Source organism: Chenopodium quinoa, unplaced genomic scaffold, assembly GCF_001683475.1.
Source record: "Chenopodium quinoa cultivar QQ74 unplaced genomic scaffold, ASM168347v1, whole genome shotgun sequence".
Lineage (NCBI taxonomy): Eukaryota > Viridiplantae > Streptophyta > Magnoliopsida > Caryophyllales > Amaranthaceae > Chenopodium > Chenopodium quinoa.
This window is the reverse complement of record NW_018743363.1, coordinates 222,062-241,069: the sequence shown is the minus strand read 5'-3', so window position 1 is coordinate 241,069 and position 19,008 is coordinate 222,062. Positions and strand designations below refer to the sequence as shown.

At 37.9% G+C, this 19,008-nt stretch overlaps 2 protein-coding genes across 2 annotated transcripts; one reads left to right on the top strand and one right to left on the bottom strand.

Annotated features, from left to right (window-relative positions):
- Positions 1 to 4,944: 4,944 nt before the first annotated feature.
- Positions 4,945 to 5,727, top strand: LOC110738061 (60S ribosomal protein L29-1-like). Its single transcript, XM_021918428.1, has 3 exons — positions 4,945 to 5,068; positions 5,177 to 5,297; positions 5,412 to 5,727. Exons 2-3 carry the CDS (start codon positions 5,196 to 5,198, stop codon positions 5,493 to 5,495), a joined length of 186 nt encoding a protein of 61 aa, XP_021774120.1. The 5' UTR covers positions 4,945 to 5,068; positions 5,177 to 5,195; the 3' UTR covers positions 5,496 to 5,727.
- A 3,083-nt stretch (positions 5,728 to 8,810) lies between these two features.
- LOC110738060 (dihydrolipoyl dehydrogenase 2, chloroplastic-like) lies at positions 8,811 to 17,205 on the bottom strand. The gene is made up of 15 exons (XM_021918427.1): positions 16,474 to 17,205; positions 15,027 to 15,173; positions 14,045 to 14,179; positions 13,739 to 13,844; positions 12,777 to 12,901; positions 12,453 to 12,578; positions 12,289 to 12,369; positions 11,948 to 12,010; positions 11,786 to 11,863; positions 11,622 to 11,700; positions 11,394 to 11,494; positions 10,335 to 10,448; positions 9,767 to 9,880; positions 9,551 to 9,622; positions 8,811 to 9,283 (listed from the first exon to the last, which is right to left on the bottom strand). Exons 1-15 carry the CDS (start codon positions 16,777 to 16,779, stop codon positions 9,236 to 9,238), a joined length of 1,695 nt encoding a protein of 564 aa, XP_021774119.1. The 5' UTR covers positions 16,780 to 17,205; the 3' UTR covers positions 8,811 to 9,235.
- Between the last annotated feature and the right edge of the window lie 1,803 nt (positions 17,206 to 19,008).

Below are 19,008 nucleotides of genomic sequence, written 5' to 3'. Positions count from 1 at the left end.
AGTCAAGGGCTACTTAATAAAAGTTTGCATACTTAATATTTAATTTTGTACTAAGAGGGGCACGCCTACTAACAAAAAGTCGGCTACTCTCCATACTCAGTTTTCCTTCTTACTTAAGAGGGGCATGCCTACTGACAAACAGTCGGCTACTCTAAATGTTTAATTTTTATTCTTACTTAAGAGGGGCAGGCCGCCAATACATTTACAGTCGCCTACTCTCCATTGAGTATTTCACTTTATCATCAGAGGGGCATGCCGTCTATACCTTTACAGTCGGCTACTCTCCATTGAGTATTTTACTCTATCTTCAGAGGGGCATGCCGTCTGTACCTTTACAGTCGGCTACTCTCCATTGAGTATTTTACTCTATCTTCAGAGGGGCATGCCGCATGTACCTTTACAGTCGGCTACTCTCCATTGAATATTTAACTCTATCACCATAGGGGCATGCCGTCTGGACATACAGTCGGTTCCAAAACAGACAGCCACCCCCCTATACTTAGCTAAAAAATGATCAGGGCCTGGCCGACCTTGTGCCTAAACAGGCGGCTACCCTCCTCTTACTTAGCACCTACGTCCACCAAAGGACTAACCAAGGCCACAGGTCGAATGATCAGACCAGGCGCCATGCCAACTGATCCAATCTTCAAAACTAATACGACCTATCCCAACATCATAGCAGGCGTCCGGCGGCATCCCTCCGGATGAAATTCGTCGCAGAGAGCAGCTCCCTTTTGGGTGGAACATTGCTCTATAAACTAATTACACGGCACCTATACGACTGTCCCCAAGGGCAACCACGTAGCCGTTTTTGAGACAAGGATAACTCTATCACTAACCAAACCAGTGGTAGCAGTTGACATCTGAGTCAGATGACCGCCTGTATTACTTGGGATAAATGCAGGGGGTACCTCTTGAGTTAATAGCCAACAAACATTGGCGAATCAAAAGGTTCAGCCGGCCTCCGCCGCCTGGTACCTTTACTACTCAAGCAGGAGTGACGGCGACTGAGTAACACCAAAGTTAACTCATAGTCACTCTCTCAAACTTAGTATGGAGCCTAAAAGGTATGAGTCGTCCGCCTGTTTTTAGCAAACAGGGGCTCTCAACCACTACTCCTGCTAGGTTAACAACCTATGAGTTAAAAGCCAACAAACATTGGCGAATAAAGGGGAACAACCGGTACCCACCTCTTGATACCTCTACTACTCAGTTACTTGGCGACTAGGTAACAATCATGTTTACTTGGTCACTCCTTAAAAATTTAGTATGAAACTAAAAAGGTGTTCATACAGCACCTGTTCACACTAGATTAAATGTGGCGGGGAACAGTCGGCCTAGATTGCCTAAAGTCTCTAGCCTAAAAACATGACAGGTAGGAAACCACTTTCCTACTTGGTTAATTTTACAAAATGGCCTGCCTAAAGGGGATCGCCTGCCTAAAGGGGATCCAGTCTTTAAAATGGTTCGAATACCGATTGGATAAATGGCCGACTGATCGTCTAGCCTGGAAACAGACAACCAGTCGTCCAGGGGCATAGGCGGCGTGACTAACTATCCGTACCTGTCTGCAACTATCGGCCATGTAAAACAGTCGGTATAGTGTACAATTGGATATCAGAATATTCAATACTTAAACAAATTTGAAGCAAAACAAAAATATTCATTAAAAGGAAGCCGGTCATTAAAGACCGGCAAAATATTCAGAGCCTCGGCCCCCTGGCCGAGTAAATACAAACAAACGACACGCATGCCGGGGAAAGAAGACATAAAGCTTATGAAGGGGGCAGATCTTCAATATTAGCAACTGCCGCCTGGTCAGCACTCTTTTTGCTGGACTCGGCTTCAGCTGCATCCTTCTTCGATGCATTACCCCCAAGCGGCACAAGCGCCGCTACCGGCTGCTCCTCCTCCTCCTCCAACGCCTCTTCCTCAGCAGCCGCCAGGATCTCTTGATTATATCTATCAGAACACTGGCGGTACGTTTTTTCCCAGGAAGCAAAGGCAAAGTCGGCATTGGGGAAGAGGCGGCCCCAAGTCATGCGCTGGATTTGAGCAGAGTCTTCCATCATCTCCCGGACCAGCTCTTTCTTTTCTTGCTCGGCCTTTTCCGAGAGCTCCTGAGTAAGACTCTTCTCCTGGGTCACCAGGCATTCCTTTACGCTCGCCAAGGATTTCTCCAAGGTTTCGTATGAGGACATCTTTTGGCGAAGAGGTCTCAGCTCGGTCTTGAGGATGTTGATGGTCGCCCCCAGCTCGCTATTCCTCTTCTGGGCCGCCTCTAACTGAGCCCGGATAGCGGCGGTAGCCTGCGCCTGCTAATAAAGAATATCAATTGTCAGAACTTCATTTTGGGCGATTTGAAACATTGCCTTATCACATTCAGAGGCGGCCATAGCTTTTGCAGCCTTTACCTCTTTGTTCTTCCTGTCAAGCGGCTTACGGAGGCCGTTTACTCGGAGCAGGGCCTAAGTAAAAAGGGGAACAAGCGTCAGTTTCCAAACAAAAAAGAAAACAGGCATCCTGGAATTCAAATACTCAAAAATATGCTAATTATACCTCAGCAAGGACCCCTGCAATCCCGTCTAGGTCAAGGGTGCCGACACCCCTGACCGCCTCCCTTTCAGCTGGAGGTACGGCCTTGATCATAGACTTGGCCACTTCGACCAAGTCAGGCTCCTGAGGGCCGGCTGCATCAAGCATAAACAAACGGATTAGACCTAGTAAAGGAGGGAGCAAGTCTAAAATTTACAAGGACAATTTCATACTTCTAGGTGGCCCAGCTGGAGTTTTAGAAGAAGTGGCCGGCTGTTTCTCAGCCGCCGCATGTTTCCTGGCAGAACCAGGAGAGCTCGCAACAGTCGTCCTCCGGGCCTTGGGGTCCGGCTGTTGGGAAGAAGAAGCTCTTGGAGCGCCCGTCTAAAAAAGAAGAAAAGAGTCAGTATATGCATAAACACAACTCCAAAAAGAGGGTGAAAGGTTCGAAGCCCACCAAGGGTGCCCCCTTGTTGGGGGAGTCGGTTGAAGACTGTTGCATGATGGAGGCCCGCAACATGGCCGCCGCAGTCTTGGAGGCGGTAATTTTTCTCATGGCGTCCGCTGCAAAAACAAATAGCAAAGTTAATAAAAGTCATAACAAGAAATGCACGGAACAACAGAGTAAAATGGGAAGGGGTCACTTTGACTCCTCCCTCAGAACTGCCGGCTTTCAAGCCGCTTTGTTTCACTTCCACATCTGGCGCCTGGTCAGATGTTTCACTAATCGGCACCTTGTGGGAGGAGCCGTCTGAGTTTGAGATCCTGGCAGTCTTTTTTGTTCTGGCCATCATGCTTTGCATAGACACAGATACAGTCGGACTTTGTATAAAGGGCAAAGATGGGTCCAGAAAAGGGCAGGCGGCACTCCTAGTCCTAGATTCAGCCGTCCCCGGTGACCGGATGATCACTAACCTAGGTCGTGTCGTGTGCTTCCGTGGTGCCATTTCAAAAAAGAATAAAGTAAAGAGAAAATTAAGAGTAAGAGAACCGACGGTTACCTGAACGAGTGACGATTGATGAAGTTCTGAAAATCCTTTGCAGTCGGCTTGTCAGAGCAGGCGGTAGGCAGAAAGGGTCCAAAATGTCAGAGCAAGTTCAGGGGTCCGAATGTTCTCTCACAAAGTTTTCAAGTGTGAAAATGACCGAAGTCAACACTACTTTATATAGGCGAAGTGAGAAGGCGAAGGGTCACTTCCAGAATTCAAAATTTTGGCGGGAGAATCTCCCGGCCTCTCGCCGAGTGACACCTGTAGCAGGTCGTCGCCTGTTACAGGGCGACACCTGTCACAAGTAACACGTGACCAGTCACGTGCCACCTGTGAGGGGCAAATGATTAGGGGATTTTGCTCCCACCAATCGGAATGCGCCACGTGGGCCAATCAGGTCCTGCCAAGTGTCCCCCAGTTGGACCTCTCAGGGCTTGCCACGTGGCACACGCTTATTCGTCCACCCTGGACTTATTATGTCATGACACGTGGCATACTCCATGCCTAATGGAGAAGCCGGTCACCTAGGCCCAACTTCCGAGGGAAGCCCAATCAGCCCAAGGTTAACCTAAACCTAGATTGGCACGTTTCCCGAGGTTATAAATACCTCCCTTAATCCTCATTAAGGGAGATTACGCAGATTACACACATTAAACACTCTCACCTAGAGAGACCCAATCACTTTAATTTCCGCATTAATTACTCCTTAATCAAGTACTAACTTGACCGTCGGAGGCGGATCTCCAATCATTCGGAGCATCCGTTTGTTTTGCAGGTGCAGGCGTCCGGTTCCAGTCTCGGAATTGTAACTCTCCCGCAGGACATCAGAAAACCACGAAACACAACGCAATATCATTTATTGTTGAAGTAGTACCTTTTCACAATGCAAAATTCATAGGCAGCTTGTGGTAAAATGATCGCATAATCACACATATTTTCTTCCTTATTCAACACTTCGATAGTTGTGATGTTCAACACATTACATCTATATTTTATCGACTAGCTCGAGACAATTAACATCAATCACTTAACTTATTATTATCATGTAAAATAACTCTATTTTACCTCAAAAGTTGTTTCTTGATTCATTATGTATTTCTCTCGTGATGAGTGTATCTGATGTTTATTTCTTTTTCAGTTTTCCTAATCTTTAAAAGAAAAAGCATGTCAAGTTCAGTTCAATTCAAATAAAGTTCAGATCTCTCTCAGTAACTTTTGGCTGGTTTCAAGTCAAGTTGTTGATTATCAGCTCTCAAAAATGTAACGTAACATTGTAACATACTAACATGAAACCATGTTCGATATCTCATTGTAGAAAGGGGGTTAGGATTTAGGAACTTTGGATTATGTATAGGCCTTACAATGTGATTAGACGGCCCAAGAGAAAGGAAAAAATGAAGAGCCCAAAATCAAAATAATCCATTCTCAATTAGAAAAAGCAGCCATCAAAATTAGGGTTTCAAATAAAAAGAACCCTTTCACTTCCACATTTCCAATCTCTCCGCAAACCCTAGCTGCTGCGACACAAACCTCTCTGTTTGCAGGTTTCTCTCTCCTCTTTCTTCCCTCTTTCATCTTCTTCTTCCTCGATTTTCCATCAATTTCCTGCTTGTAATTCGATTTTAATGGCGTAATTTTGCTTTGTGAATCAGGTGTTCGCAGAACTCAAAAATGGCCAAGTCGAAGAATCACACTGCTCACAACCAGTCTTACAAGGCTCACAAGAATGGAATCAAGAAGCCTCGCCGTCATCGTCACCAATCCACCAAAGGGGTACGCTATTTCTCTGTTAATTCATCCTAATTATTCAATTATTTGAATTTTATGCAATTTTTTCGATTAATTTTGCTGATTTTTTTCAATTTTATTTTCTGGGTAATGTTGAAGATGGACCCAAAGTTCTTGAGGAACCAGAGGTACGCAAGGAAGCACAACAAGAAGAGCGATGAGGTTGCTACTGAGGAAGAATAGTTGTTTCGTTCATTATATTAGGGAAGTTCTTTTTTTTTTTGCTGTTAATGGATATTGCTTAGGGTTTTTTGTACCCAGATTTAAATCTATCTAAAGTTTTGTTCTTGCGATGAAAGAAGAATTGCCTACTTTGGTTTTGTTAATTTTAATGGAGGATTCAGACTATAATGTATTTGCAATTTAGTACGATTAGTTATTATGAATTACTCTTATTGAGTATTTTTCCACTCTATTTTATAATTGTTGATTTTGTTGAATATAGCATGATGGTACTGTTATATCGTAGTTGATTAATTTGTTTGTAGATTATAATGTAAGGCAGTTGGGGAGTAATGTATGTATATCGGGTTTGATCGAGTTTGTATTAGTCGTAGGAATTTGGTAATGTGGGGGCGGAGTGCCAGAGTAGCATTATATCGTAGTTGATTAATTTGTTTGTAGATTATAATGTAAGGCAGTTGGGGAGTAATGTATGTATATCGGGTTTGATCGAGTTTGGATCAGTCGTAGGAATTTGGTAATGTGGGGGTAGAGTGCCAGAGTAGCATCAGCTGAAGTATTGGTTGATTATAGGAAATTTGGTTGTGTTCAGTCTAGTTTGATTAGTCATGTTATTAGCTGAAGTATTGTTGATTATAGGAAATTTGTGGTTTTGGGGCATTTGGGGAAAATGTATGTATTGCGGTTGAGTCTGAATTAGTGATAGGGAACTATGTATTGCTGTTGAGTCTGAATCAGTGATGAAACATAGAGCTTTGTGTTGGCATTAATGTGTTCTCTTCGGGAATGTGAATTTTAGAATGCGCCAATCCGGTGATTTGGGATGCCTAGTCCTTGTTGATTGCTAGTTCTGTTCCAAGACTAGGGGCGAATAGAGAAGTGGTGACTTTAAGTGATTCCCGGAGTATTCTAGTATGTTTTTTCTAACTTTAATGTTGTTGCCAAGCATTGTGGCAGTAGAACTTGATTGAGATTTTAGAGCCATTTTAGAATAGAGATTAACAGTCGTAATCACTGGAATTGCTGTGCAAAATTTCGGATTGAGGGGGTCTGCAATGGAACAAATTTTGCCCTGAATAACCTAGTTTTCGATGTGGTGACTGTATCAGTGTTTACGTCACACTTGATTACTGTGCAAGTTATGCATGCGGGTGATTGTAAACAGTGACTTGAATGTTCTTAAGTTCTGCAGTGACTGTTAGCTGTAATGGTAGCATTAGTCATATAAGTTATAATTTGAGCAAGTAAATCCTATTCAAGGTTGGCTCACCTAAAGTTTCGCAAGCTGTTAAGCTCCTTGTGTAGTACGTTAGATGCTTCTGATCCTGCTCATTTGAATACAGTTTTATAAGTATTTTCCTGCTCGATTTGCTCTTAATGTTGTCCATCTCTGAGCAATTATCAGCAAAGAAAAATTCAATGGTTAATGAGAATGTGGATGCCTTAACAAAGTTCATTTATTTTCGCATTTTTTCGTTTTGGGGATGGGGAGTTAGATGTGAGCAAGATGATTTGTGAGGGTCTGAGGTCGAGTGAATCCTATGTTGTTGGTAGTCTAACATACCCTTTCATGCCAATTTTTATTTTTAAGTCGGTATTATAGATATCATCACCCTCGCAAGATATACTTGGTTGGGTTTGTGAGGGCAATATACAAGTATGAAGGATTCAAGAGGGAAATGAGGATGATATCAATTATCAGTTTGAAGGCGATTAAGAAAAAAAGCCAATCTATTTTCTAAATAAATACTCGTAGTTTAATTTGGAAAATCTTTAATATATATCCAATTTTCCACGAGGGAGCTTTATTCACAGCATTTATCTTAAAGAGAAACTTGAATTTACCCATTTTCCACTACCATTTCAAACAAGGGACAGAAAAAGAAAAAACAAAAAAAAGAAAGAATCATCCACTTTCGTATCCTTGTCTCATGTTTTACCTCTATCCTCTTTTCATTCTAACAAATAATCAAATAACAATATGTTTGTGTTAAGGTTGAGATGAAATAGTGGTCGAATTAAATGGGTTGACGAAGTAGATCAGATTTAGGGCAGTTGAATTTTGATTGGTTATTTGCCTATCATTATGATGTGATTCACAAATACCCTTCTTTAGCCTTGAAAATCTGTCAACTTGAACTCATTTCCTCATCTTTAACTTATTACTGAACAAAAACTTTTGCATGCCTCCGGTTTACAATAATTTTATTGTACATCGAACAATTTGCGGAAAGTGACCCTTTTTTCTTATAAAAGTGACCCTTTTTTCTCACAAAAGTGACCCTTTTTTTCACAAAAGTGATCTTTTTTTTTTTCGCAAAAATGACCCTTTTTCGCAAGAGTGGTCCTTTTTTATCACAAAAGTGACCCCTTTTTTTTAACAAAAGTGACCCATATTTTACAAAAACGCACTACTGTCCGCCGACCTTCAAAAAAAATTAGGTCACAAGATTCAGAAGTTATACCTTCAATTTTTTCATTTGAACTAGTAGTAGGAAGAGCAATGGTCTCCTTCTTTGAAAGCTTAACATTCGACATTATATTCAAAAACTAAAATCAAAATAGAATTAACATGAACATACCTTAAAATAACCAAAAAATACAAAAAATATGAACATACATACCTCAAAATTGGATGTAAAAGAAGAATTAACAAAAGAAACTACAAAATTAAGTTGAAAACCAAGATTGGATAGAAAAACGAGAATGAAATTGAAGAACAAAGGAGATAGAAACTAGAAAGAGGGGTAAAGAAGATGAGAGAGAAAAAGAAGAGCAGAGGAAAGAGAAGAAACAGAAACAAAATAAAAAAAAAGGAGAGAGAAAACATGAGAATGGTAACAAATTTTAAATTTCACAAGTGTAGATTGGGCCATAACCACCACCATTCAATAACTTATTGTAAACCTGTTTTTTTTAAACTTTTGTGATTACTGAATTAATCGTCAAAATCAAAACAAAATATGTTTACTTATTAATGAATTTCTTTTTAGTAATGAAAATAGAGATGTATATTTTTGTTATTTTTTCCAAATAGAAAGTGTATTCAAGCACACTGTACACATTGATACAAAATTCAAGTTACAACGTATATTGTTTAATAATGGTTATTTTATACGCAGCGCAAAATATGATCAAAATTTTGTTAAACCAGTTTACATCTAACCTTATATAATTTTAATAAAACAACTGGTAAAAAAAAAAGGGATTGGGGTTGGAGTCCTTTGGACGTGATCTATGGACAGGACAGCCATCAAGTCAACAGAAGATAAAGGGTACAGAGAAGAGAATGCATATGAAATAAATCTAAGGATGTATGGAAAGCTCAACTTATGAAAGCTTTTGCTATAAATATGAATTAAGAAAGAAACTTGGTTTTTAGTGATAATCAGTTAATCACGTAATCACCCCTTATACAACTACAATGCTATACCTAATCGCGTGGGTAATCCGAAATTTTAACAAACTAAAAAAACCATTCCAATTACGCAGCTATATTTCCAGTGTTCTTGCAAGAAATTGAGCAGCAAATTAAAACACCCAATACAGCCAAACGCTGAAACTTGTAATCGTAGCAGATGCAAAATCATGCAATAGTACGTTGAAGGGCTGTTTTCACTGCCAGACTACTGGGGCGAAAAGCATTGTCACTCTTCGTTGGGTGTCTTTTGCTTTCTCTGAACAATCCTCATACAAGCTATAGCCTTTAAAACTTTCTGTAGCATAATGCTTAGCCAGGTTCAGACTGCAATGGGCACTTTAGCTGGACTAGAAACTTGAGCATTAACCTGTTCCATAGAATAGATGAAAATCTAATTAACTACGGATGTCCTGTCAAAAAATTTAAAAAAAAAATTAACTACAGCTGGTATGGTAATTAACTGCAGATAAAATACTCACATTTTTTACCAGTAATTTACTATGTTTAAAATAAAATTCCATAAAGATATACTCTTTGTATGAAGCAAACAAGTCCTACATAGTTCTGATTTCAAAACGCATTTCAGAGAGAGTGCATTGGTTGGCAATCACTAAACATAGAGACTAGAGCTTACCTTAGCTGCTTTATATAGCTCATCTAATACTTCAGATAGTGTTGGGTGTGCATGAACAGCAAGCTTTAAGTCCTGCATAAAAAAAGAAATTCAATTGATGTCACAACTATTTTAAAAGACCGGAACATGCAATATCAAATGTGCTTAACCAAACGAATCATGCAACCAAATTGCACAAGAATGGCCCACCCAGATTTGCTGAGAACAGAAAGTTACCTGAATAGAGGTGCCCATTGCAATTGCATTTGATGCTTCATGGATGAGGTCTGCTGCATGCAGTCCAAATATATGAACTCCAAGGATCTCCCCATTGTCAGGTCTGTATATCAACTGCAACATGTCACAAAAGTACAAGAGAATTGTTAGATTTAATATCAGCTCTGCATTGATAGAGAGTTGTTTCAAGTACGACTTTATACCAATAAAAAAAGAGTAAAAAAAAACTTTCATTTCTTCTTTGGGAAATTAATAAAAATATTGTTAGATTTAATATCAGTGCTGCTGCAAACTGACTCATCAAGGCTACAAATAATTTGATTTTTGTTGATATTGTTTTTTTTAATTAAAATGGATTTTTATCCACTTAAGTAGTTCTTTAGGAAAGTTCAGTACCTACCAAATAGCTTCCTCCCAAAGCGGACACTGGACAGGACTATGTGAGAGTAATTAATTAGGCAATTTCTGAGACCAAAATAATCAAACTGTATATGCAGGACATGTTCAACGAATGACAAAATAGGTCCACAGAAAAGTTCTTAAGTATACAAAGATTAAGGATTGAAACCTTAGCAAGTCCTTCTGCTTCATTTTCTGCCAGTGCCTTTGAGTTGGCCTTGAAACTTGTCTTTGCCACACTCACTTCAAATCCCTCCTTTTCAGCTTTCTCCCTGGCTTGGGGCTGCAGAATCATACATAATTTTTTAAAAATCAATGGAGAACTTAAAACAGTCAGCTTATGTAAACCCAAATCTACAAGGAGTGGCGTTTCAATGAATATTTTATTAAAACAGTCAGCTTATGTAAACCCAAATCTACAGGAAATGCCTCCGCCTCCACCAAATACAATCACAAAACAATAACCTGCAGTTCAAATCATGCAATTTTGGTTCCAAAACCATATCATAGCTTCAGGCTGCCACTAGAAAGCAGATAGAATTTAGCTTAGACTAATATGGCCTGACTTGGATATTGGTTGACAAAACCAATTCAACCTTCAATCTATGATATAAAGTTATATACTCCCTTAGTTCCAGAATAGTCAAAACACGTGTCGATGTGCATAGTTTCAAGAGAGTTGTTGTGAATTTTGTGATTACTTTTCTATACCGATTTTCATGGAAAAGTGGATGTGATTGGAGACAAAGGGGTAGGCATTTTGTTATTATAATGGAAAAGAAGATGTAAAGGGAGACAATGGGTCCAAAAAAAGGTAAGAAATACGAGATAATAGGAAAGGCCAAACCAAAAATACAAGTGTAGTGGGAACAGATAGAAATGGAAAGTGTTCAAACTATCTGGGACAAAGGGAACAATTACAAAAAAAAAGCTGCAGCCTGGAAATCAATTAAGCCATCTGAAGCTTGAAACTAATTTCCTCAATTAACTCATACATCAATTGACAACTTTATCTCTCCTTTCACAGCTCCTTTCACAGGTTTATTTAAAACGTAGAAGTGTCATACTATCATCTCTGATAGCACCACTTTAACTATGGTACAAGCTACATTCTAGCTTCTCACGAATTATAATTTATGGAATAATTGACCATCATTGTAAAAGCATTCAAGTACAATGAAACTACATGTTATAGCCTAAACACATTTCACGAACAATAAAAATTTACCTCAGTTAATCCAACCATGCTAATCTCTGGATGAGTAAAGCATGCAGCCGGAATACTTAAATGATTGAGAATATGATCTCTTCCAGTGACTTGTTCAACAACTGTAATGAGAAAGCACAGAGTTAATCCAAGTGCGGAAAATGGAATTGAATTTTGAGTGGCAGAAATAAGAATGTAATAGAATATCAATGTATGCATAGTATAATGGTCGGTGTACAATAACTCTACCTGAGATTCCTTGAGCACTAGCTGCATGAGCCAACATCATTTTTCCATTTGCATCACCAATGCAGTACAAGTTAGGCACCTGAAACCAAAACACATGTTTGGATATTTAGCTCTTGCAAGTTGCAACCAGAGAAAGACCACAAGGAAAGCACTGTCAGACATACTAGCTTGCCATTTGCATCTATAACTTGCATGCGCTCATCAACAGGAACATAACCACGCTGAGTTGTTGCTACATTGATCTGCAAGAACATTCAATTCAGTAACCAAACGCAGCAGGAGATGTTCATACTGTTAATAATGAAAGAATGGCTTGGATAACATACACTTTCTAAACCAAGATTCTGGGTGTAAGGTGCTCTTCCGGTTGCAATCAGTGCTGCATCAACCTATCAGAGAACATAATTTGCCAGATCTCAACAACCTAGGGTCAAGTAACTAGAATACTGAGCTTGTGTAGACTTTGCTACCCCATTTAAGTAGACAGTGAATTAGAATAATACCAAAACATTTATAATTGTAGGAGCTATTCAATTCAGCCTACAAGACCAAACAGAAATGGCATTCACTTAAGACAATAGAAATGCCATAAACTTATATAACCTTATACTTTGGCTGTACTTTCCCCTTCCTCCTCCCCCTTTTGTTCAACTTTAACAATCTTTACCTCCAAAGTTTCCTTGGGTTCCTTGGTCTTGGCATCAGTAAGCTCTATGGTGACTGGTTTGCCATCCTTTGCTGGAGTGATCTGTATAATATCATATTTCATAAATTGTTTTCTTATTGTTCCAGACTAACCACAAATGCTGCCAAAATTAACATGTAAATTACCTTTGTTGCAAAAACACCGGTGTGACAATCAATTTTTCTGGGATTTATCAATATTCTTTGGGCTAATTTTGAAACCTCTGGGTCAAATCCAGGCATTAACTGATCTAGAGCTTCGATGAATGTGACCTGTGTAACACATAGGTTGAGATAACTTAATACCAAGAACAGACATATTCTACCAAAAATCAGGTGCAAATGACCAGATATATCAACAGATTCAACACAAGTGGAAGAATCCCCAAAAAAATCATGAGGGAAAGTTGGGATGAGAAAAGCTAATAAGCATCAAAAACTATAAAGATGATGATTAGTAGTAATTGCTACCTCACTTCCAAGGGCTGTATAGACATCACTGAATTCAAGACCAATGTAGCCACTCCCCACAATTGCTATCCAGTCAGGCACAGACTCCAACTTTAGTGCATGATCACTGGTAATAACAGTCTTTCCTACAATGCCAGCACACAAATCAATTAGAATTTTGGAGTGAAGAATTATTGTTCCAAGCAGAAAGAAAAATGCACCAATCACAAGTATTATTACATCAAGTAAAACATACTTCCTCGATTCTTTTTAGTTGACATGTTTTTTACTTATGACACTACTCACAAACTCTAGTTTGACTAGCTTTAGTGATTTATAATTTTCATAAAACATAGTCATGTAGGACCTTGTTAGATTCATCTCAATGAATCTATTCAAAATACCAACTTTTTACTATAATATTTATTAATTGATATTAGATATATTGAATGTCATGGTTATGCAATAACGTGATAAAATAAGCGTGTCAATTAAATTACAAACAGAGGAAGTACAAATTTTTACATTCATCACTTGATTAGACATCATAAATAATCAGAACTTGCTATTTGCTAGGCTCTTCAAAGGTTCAAACTGAATACTGCCTTACTAATACCTTAACATCAATACAATTTAATCACCAGTAGAAGGTCCAAAACTTAGCCTGAAATCCAAACCAGATATCTCAAAAGAAATAAAGGGGTTGTAAGTACATATGGTGTAACCTTACCCTTGCAATGAACATGAGCTATTTCAGTCCGAACCTTTCTACAATGGGGAACTGCTTGAACCACTACTTCAAAGTAACTACATAAATTACAATTTTGGTATGATGTGTAATTTAGTCGCTGTAATCTGACATCAAATGATTGCCCGATAATGGAACTCACAAATCACTTGTAAATGAAAATCTAAATGTCGGGGATTCTAAGAGTGGGGTGGGGGACAATTAAGCTAAAAGGATATAGTATAATAGCATTTACCATCAACTTCAATGCCTTTGGGAACAAGAGGAACTGAACCAGTGGCAATAATTATATCCTTTGCAGTTACAATGTTATCTTTACCGAATTTCACCTTTTGCGGACCCTGAAAAACACATAAAAATAATTAGCACCCATACGCAATCTAAATATGAGCAATCATATACAGCAAGTAAAGGCAAGCTAATTTCTAAATAATGTCAAGCTCATCTTTTCCTTTTCAATTCTCAAAGAACTTGCAATACTCAGAAGTAGAGGGCAAACAAATAAAGCAAATCAAAATGATATGGCAGGGTCATGACTCACCAGAATTGTACCAAAGCCTGTCAGTATATCCACACCAAGCGCCTTAAGTGAATTAGTCAGATTACCACGAATTTTAGAAGCGAGATTGCTAGCATGATCAGCCACTCCCTGTCTATCATAACTAGCAGCTCCAACCTGTTGCATGTCCCAATTAAAGAAAGAAGTAACTCAAAAAGGCTCTAGCATAGACTTCTTATCCGCGATTTCAACAAGATCTTTAGGCAAAAAATATGTCCTGCAGTAGGCAGGATAGCTACACAGCTACACCCAAATCAATTAATGGCTTTTGTATTAACAGACACAGATAAAATAGTTCTTTCTATAAAATAACTTTAAAACTAAATTCTAGGACTAAGAGACAGCAATCAACAAGACAAAGCTATCATCAGAGAGAAGTTATGGCTAGAGAAGCAAGAAGGTTTTATTTTTTTCTCCTTAAACCAAGCAGTTTCAACAAAGTATCCAGTTGTGAGAAACAAGTACCAGTTACATTTGAGCAATTGTATTCTGACAAGACAGAGTAGGCCAGGAGCACAGGAGCATATTATCAAATCTTACCAAACACCTAGCCCACAAGCTTAAAAATAATTTTAATCGGGAAAGATGTAACAATTGGATAGGTTGGTATTAAGATAAGTTATAATCAGAATCCTTAACTTAAGAAAATGATAGTAAAGTAGTCATCTCTCAGTGCCAGCAAAAAATTATTTAAGAATTAAATGTGCATTCTCCCATTCATCCAACCAAGAAGTTGGGAGTTCAAGTCCTGTATGTACATTCTATGGTTGGAAGAGGTATATAAGTATGGTTATTTTGACCCATATTTTCCTTTGCCTTGCAAGTTGTCACTATCCATACCATTCCATACACTGTTGCCCAATTGGATTGACTTGCCACAATGCAGGAGGGGGGGGGGGCATATTGCTTAGCCTACACAATGCCTTTTCGAAGGAATCGGAGAAGCAAAATATCCTAATGGTACCTGTATTCCAAAAGATTTCAAGTGTTGTTCATTTCGAAGCTCACGCATCCTCCCACTCACAGCCAGCAGTGCTTTAGAAGGGACACAACCTCTGTTCACACAAGTTCCTCCCATCACATCGCCTTCAATGATTGCTGTTTTAAGACCCTGCAAATTAGCACTTCCATTATTCAACAATCTCTTCCAATAAAGTGAGACCAAGATTTATACAAAGGTCATGTGCCATATACTAATTTGAGTTACAAACAGCTAGATGAGCCATATTTCATTTTTCAGTAAGATTCAAATTTCTACAACCACATAAGTAAGAGCATCAGTACTTTGCTGCATCAATAAGAACCATATCAAAAGATCGATGTCTTCATAGAACAGACAAAATTCTGAAAACAACGCTCTTTCATTCCATGAATTTTGAAACTTCATCTATATCAATATCAATATGAGTATTAGAATTTGAAATATAGTTTTAACACCGTCATCTTCCATCAATTACACTGGCAAAAACCACAAGGTGACATATCCAAGCTTTTGGTAGATAGTTCCTAGCAAACTGAAACAACCTGGTTCATTTGATTTAAAAGGGAAAAAGAAGCTCCCTTTATAACTTGAAGCCAATAATTAAGATGAGCTTAAAAAGCAAACGTTTGGATTGTTGTCATATTAGTGAAGGTTTTGAATATTTTCCGCATTATATTAGATAATGTGCGATGCAAATGAAACATAGTACTGATTCTGGCCAAAAGATTAAGTTGTAATATCTGCCAAAAGGCCAAGAATTCATGCTTTACAGGAAACCTCAATGTCTCTAACAAGGGTCCAATGGTATGAGGGTAGAATAGCTACCAAATTCTTTTTCACCTCCAATATACCTAATCACCAAGACATATTTGCCAATTAGTCCACCCAAAGTATAAATCTTTAATGCTTTAATCCCACCTTCACACTCCTTCCAACCAAAAGTATAAATCTTTACCACCGATTTCTCTCGATTCGACTACATTTCTACCATATTAATGCAACAGTAAGTCACTTGATAATATCATTATGAAGTTAACTCAAACACCAATGAATTTCAACAAATTAAACAAATATAGTATGCGTTAAAATGTCTAACGCAGCATAAATTTATTTATTTAGGATCAAAACGAGCATTATTATTCTTCTTTACAACACAACAAAAATGACCAATTATGCTCTGTTCAACAAAATCTCAATTCCACTTTCATGATCTACCAACTCAAAAACCTTACATTTTACAAACAACTCATTCAAAACACGACAAAATAATCAGCACATTCGCTACCAAATTCCGATGCAAATCACAACCACTATCAACTAAAATCAATCCCAAATCATTCAAATTCCAACAAAATTCAAATTCGAGACAAACATTTGCACAATATATCATCAAATTCCAAAAACAACACAAAAATCAAATCAATTCTACCTTCTCAACGGCATGAAGCGCTGCACCATGTCCACCAACACCAGCACCAATAATCACGAGATCATAATCGAAACTCTTAGGAGAGCTACCGTTGGTAGATAAAGCAGCAGAGATAGAATTCGGAACTCGGCGACTCGGAAGCGCAACTCGGCGAGATTTGACGGAGAAACTCAACGCTTCTCGACGAAGTCCGCAAAATCGGAGATTAACGTTAAGAGATTTAGCTGAAAATGAAGGAAAATCGAAGGTGTGATTTGATCTGGTAGTGATTGGGGAAGATGATGGAAGAGAGAGAGAAGACTGCATTGTGAAGGTTGAAGAAGAGATCGAAAATGGCGTTTTTTTTCTGGAAAATTTGAGTTTGAGAGAGATGAAAAAGGGGGTTTTGGAGAAGGTTTTAAGAAGGGCGGAGTTATCAAAGAGTGGCAGATAAACTACTCCTAATTTGTCTCTTTTATTTTTTTATTTTTTTTTTGGTCAAGGGAAGAGGAGGATATTGACAATTTGACAAAGTCTTTATCTCGAGTAGTTAGTATCGCGGTGGTGCGCAAGAGTTGTGAATTTGTGATTGAGGCCCTGTTGCCGTGCTCTGTCATGAGTGGTGTCTTCTAGTGCTATTGGTTTTCATATGATTATAAATTGAGTTAGATCTAATGACTAGTAAGCATGATTTTGATGGAGGTTATTTGTTAAGTTTTATTTATGTGAAAGGACATAAGTGGTTAGTATTAAACGCGGGTTTGGGCCGCACCCGCAAATCAAGAGAGAGAGAGTCCACTTCACAAGTTCAAGGAGTTTCCATCCCAAAACCAAATGGCAATAGGAGGAGTAGCCCCTTAACATTATAAAGTGTTTAATTCTCTCTTCTCCAACCAATGTGGGTCACTTACATGTGGTGACACTTGAGAGATTTATTCTTTAACAGTTTGCGCTTTAGAGCAGTTACAATTTTATGAGATTGGTATGAAATTGTGAAATTTTAAACTTTCAAATGGTATGCAGATTCGTTTTTTTTGTTTGTTAATATGATCATAATTTTTTCTACTCGTAGTTGATAATGAATATGTAAGGGTTATGGCTATAATGAAGAGTGCACTTAAATTATTTGCAATTTTTCGTTGACATTATTTAGATTAAATTAAATAAATAATTTCATAACTATAATTAATTCAAGAAAATTGTTTGCCTAATTATTTGCCTCCCTCTACTCTCTTCTCTCTTCTCTCTCCTCTCTCCTCTCTTTAGGGTTTTAATTTTTCTTGGCCGTTTAGGCCGGAAATAGTCTAATTTCTTCGGAAATTAGACTATTTCCGACCCTTTTCTTCAATTTAATTTGCTTTTTTGTTATTTGATTTGTTTTGCTTTGTTTCGTTCTTTCTGTTTGTGAGAGTCTGTCCCATTTTTTTTGGGTTTTTCCCAATTTTTTGGGATTTTGATTCTCATCTGTGGATGAGAATTTTATTTTTAGGGTCTTAATAATTATTGAGAAGGTGATTTGGATTCTTATGGGTTTAGGGTTCGTCATCAACTTTACGATCAAAACATCAGCGCAGATTGCGAAGGTCTCTATTTGGAAAGATGCAAAGACATCGAAAATCACTACTCGCGGTAAGTTTGAAGCGGTGGAGTGTGAGCTATGCCCGATATGCAAATTAGTTATGATTTTGATTGTAAAAGTTATGTTATTTTCTCTAAATCTGTGGTTTACAAATCTTTATTATTGTTGTAGATGCTGTATGGCTATTTATTAATGATAATATTCTTCTTCTTGTCAAAAAAAAAGAAAATTGGGAGTTGGGAGTAGGCTACTTGAGTGTTATTTAATTGGCTAAGCTTCGATAAATTACATACATTTCAGAATAATGTGACATTGAATTGGAAGAATATTTGGGGTGGAAGTTTGTTGTGATATTCGTATTCATTTATGATAAAACTTTATGTTTAGATTTACAACTTTTCTATTCATGATTCACCTTAGTTTTCTTTGCTACTTAAAACCTTTTTACTAAAAATCGCATCCTTATTTTGCGCATCTGAAAACAAATAAAATGTCCCTTGTTGTTTTTCAAGATCTTAAGTAAATAAGACGCCTTTTATATGAATAAATAGACACACAAATATATAGATCATATCATTAAGATAACCTTGTTTCACGAGGATTTTTGCCATTTATAGCATAAGTACTTACATATATCCCTCTCACCATTTCCTTTTATTTACTTTGTTTTATCTTTTTATTATCAATTTCTACGAAAACAAAATCACATTACCTTTTTTCCCCTGGGAACTCATGGACCTATATAACTTAAATAGGTAATTATATTCCCCCCACAAGCTGATTTAGATTGCTTGTGAGGGGTTTTATTGAATTATTGTCTTTCATGATTTTATCATCTCACGAGCAAACAAAACTTTATTTTCGTGTTATGAGGGGAGTTTTGGTTTCAGGAACATAAAAAATGGTCTGATATTCCCTATAACCCATTATTCTAATGATTAAATATATTATTATATAATAGTAGGGTTAGTAAAGAA